The sequence below is a fragment of the Mus caroli genome, chromosome 14 (genome assembly GCF_900094665.2).
Source record: "Mus caroli chromosome 14, CAROLI_EIJ_v1.1, whole genome shotgun sequence".
NCBI classification, from domain to species: Eukaryota; Metazoa; Chordata; class Mammalia; order Rodentia; family Muridae; genus Mus; species Mus caroli.
The window spans coordinates 41,593,798-41,597,157 of NC_034583.1; the positions used below are offsets into that span (position 1 = coordinate 41,593,798).

At 45.4% G+C, this 3,360-nt stretch overlaps 1 protein-coding gene across 2 annotated transcripts in view; it reads right to left on the minus strand.

Annotated features, from left to right (window-relative positions):
* Positions 1-3,360, minus strand: part of Armh4 (armadillo like helical domain containing 4) — a 102,093-nt gene extending 98,733 nt beyond the window's left edge. For both annotated transcript variants that reach the window (XM_021182300.2, XM_021182299.1), the window contains exon 1: positions 3,245-3,360. In XM_021182300.2, the coding sequence (XP_021037959.1) occupies positions 3,245-3,253 (9 nt within the window). In that variant the 5' untranslated portion in view covers positions 3,254-3,360. The remainder of the gene's footprint in view (positions 1-3,244) is intronic.

The following is a 3,360-nucleotide window of genomic DNA, read 5'->3' on the forward strand; positions in this document are numbered from 1 at the left end:
GCACATGTGCACACACACACACACACACACACACACACAGAGAGAGAGAGAGAGAGAGAGAGAGAGAGAGAGGAAGAGAAGCAGTTACAGCTAACTAGCTTTAGAGTATTGGGTCAGCTTGTCTACCTTTTAATCTTTCAGAAATCCAATCAGTGATTCTCTGATTGACAAAGGGGGAGGAACTCCTTTGTTGTTGTTGTTAGGTATCTTAATAATCTCTTCACTTTGTGCTATCCTTGATCCTTACAGATCCATATGTCACTGATTTATCTTGTCTTTTTTGTAAGCATCAAGGTTCTCCTTGTCAATATTATTTCATTAGTCAACTCTGGCTCTATTAATCTAGCTACAGATCTTGGCATTATAGCACCACATTACTGATTCAATGTGTTATTGGCAATGCTCACTGATCTCTCATATTGGTTCTAAGATCTGGGCTGCAGCCATCCTTTACTGTAAATTAAAGAGATAGGATGACAAATGATCCTTTCAGCAGACTGTTCCATCATAGTGGAACAATAGAGAATGAAGTAGCTGCAGAGAATTATGTTCCCCAAGGAGCGCAGCAGCCCAGCCCGGTGCTGACTGAGAAGAGGGTGAGTAGGCAGGTCAACCCCCAGCAAAGTGCTCTCCCCAGGCTCCAGGCCACAAATGAGTGCTGCACATGGCTCTCTTCCAGAGCTTTGTCTATTTAATGATGCTAGCTAAGAAACAAGTCCATGCTTCTCATCTCAGGATATCATCTTATCCTTAGTAAGAGAAGTTGCCCTTGAATATTAAAGCATACTGTGCAACTCTCTGGGAACCTTGGACAAACCATGACAACAAAGGTACCAGGTGACAAAATAGAGATAAGAAAACTCAGACTCGTGCTGAACCATCGTAGTCACCACCAACAGCATCATAAGCATTCTGTTTTCTTCAAAGGGTGGAGGACAGGGAAAAAAAATGACAGCAGACCTGAGAGAACTCTGAAGAAACTTAAATATCATGCAATGTGAGATATGTTAACACAGTTCTGATATACAAGTCCCTCAAACCACAAACAGCAATTCGAAGTATCTGTAGCATCACTCAACTGTGGGCCATATGTTTTTCACCTAACTTCATTTTTCAGATTTTCATTGGAGAATCCTGTCCTGATCAGTTTCCTACAGGAAGCAGTTGTTTTCATAGCAGGCAGTTCTTTTCAATGGCCCAATTTATCACTTTATTTCTGTCCTTTGTGGATCTGAACCTCACTGGCCTGGCAAGATCTCTAAGCACTAGTTGGCCTTTATGACGAAGCCCAAAGAACTTTCAGAGATTTTTCTCATCACCAATAATTAAATACAACATGAAAAAAATAACACTGACCATACATATCTTATTTAAAAAATGAGTTTTCATCATAGAAAATAAATTCGAGGTACCTTTGAAGGGAAATTCAGTGAACATCAGCAATGCATCATGCGTGGGGGCTCATCCATACCTTAACTCACAGTATAGGGGAAGAGGCAGGCATACATCTCTTAGCTCCAGGACAGCCTCATCTATACGTCTAAGCCTGGGCTGGCTGGGGCTACATAGTTAGACCATATCTCAAGGAGTAAAAGAGAAACAAAGAGAGGTGGGGGAAGGGGAGAGGGAGAAATGCTAAGAAAGGAAATCTACATACAACTTGAAAGATAACTTTAAAACTACTGAATAGGATGAAGCAGCACGCCTGATATTCACAAGGGAAACTTTGTCTTAGGAGATGAGTTCATTTTCCTCATTTCTACTATGAACGTGCATTGAGCATAAAAGCACTTCTATAGTGACAAATGACCATAGGCTGAAGGTCCAGCAACAAAGATCCACTATGTGCAGTCAGGAGCCTCTCAAGAAGACAAAGGCAAACCCACATTGCCCTAATTGGCTCTGTTGCTGTAGCTACCTTAGACTTGGTGAGCCTTGGGGAGTTTTGCAATCAATATAAAGGCAGCTGCGTAAGTGTGTAGTTCATTAGTACAGCCGATGTCACAAATGCTACTGTATCCGTAAGAGCAAACCAGGCTGGCTTTATAACTCTGAACAATAGGAGCAGCATTCTGACCCTGCAAAGCCCCCCTCTGGACTCTGACTCTTAGTGAATGATGCTAAGGATTTGCTGACTTCAGCTGCCGGTTCAGAAGATGCTTAGCTGAAGGAGACACACAGGGGCTTAATAGACTTCACATCAATGAAAACACAAAAAGAAGGGGGAGGCATGCAATTTCTGACCACGTATTGGTCCTCAGTGAAGAGCTCTTTCAGAACTCTGTGGGTGGTTTTCTAATCTTCTCTGAACTCCTCTTAGGTTTCAAAGGAAAACTTGCAAAGAAAAAACATTGCAGATACTTGAAGAAGCCTTCTTTGCTATATTCCACAAGAGAGCTGCACTTTAATTTGGTACCCAAGTTTTCGTTCTAAGGAGAGGAAAGAATGTCTCATCTTGGAGAGCCCTGAATTCTTTGGCTGCTCCCTAGCTTAGCCAGGGTTCTAGTTTCCACAGGATTAGAATCTATATTGGCTGGGCTCTGTCAGTGACCAGGACGCACATGCTAGGTCTCAGAGCCTCAAAACTGTGCTTCTGTGCCTTGCTTGAGTGTCAAGCGCTGCAGAGTTTTCTCCCAGCTTGAGCCCTAGTTCATTTTTTTCTAATTAGGTTAAGTTCCCAGGGAGTGTCCTTCATTTGTCCTGGGGTACCCAGGAGAACAAGAAGGCTCCCCGACATCCCTGCATCAAACATTCAAATATTTTTGTTTTTGTTTTCTGTAAAGTAGCAGGACCCTTTGGGGAGGCCACAGCAGTGCGCATTCGCTCCTCCATTGCTAGCTCTTAGTGGTACAGGATCACTGGGACCCGAGCTTTGAAAAAGAACCACGGTCTTGAGGAACTTATCTTCCACAAGGTTGAACTGTAAGGGGAGGGGAGCAAAAGGAGCAAGTCCACACAAAAGCAGTCTGCCAGGAAGCTCTTCCTGTACAAAGGTTGCTCCCAGGTGCTGAGCAGCAAGGCTGGGACGGACCAAGTAGTGCTGAAAGCCTTTCCTGGCCTGCAAGATTCCTCCAGGGCTCACGGAGCTGTCCCTGCTCAGTCAGAGCCTGGGTACTGTGTTCCGGGAGGGTGCAGGGAGCTCCACCCTAGGGCTGCCCCACTCACAGAGCAAGCCCGCGCAGCCTTGGAATCCCGCCCCACCCCTGCCTCTCGCCAGGTCTGCAGAAGCCGGGCTTGTCCTCACCTGGAGCATTCAGCACAGCTGAGCGCGAAGGAAAGTGGCAGCGCCAGTGCCAGCCATCCCTGCCACGACTCACGTAGAGGCCGCCTACACTCCCTTGGCTGTCTGGGATGCTAGAG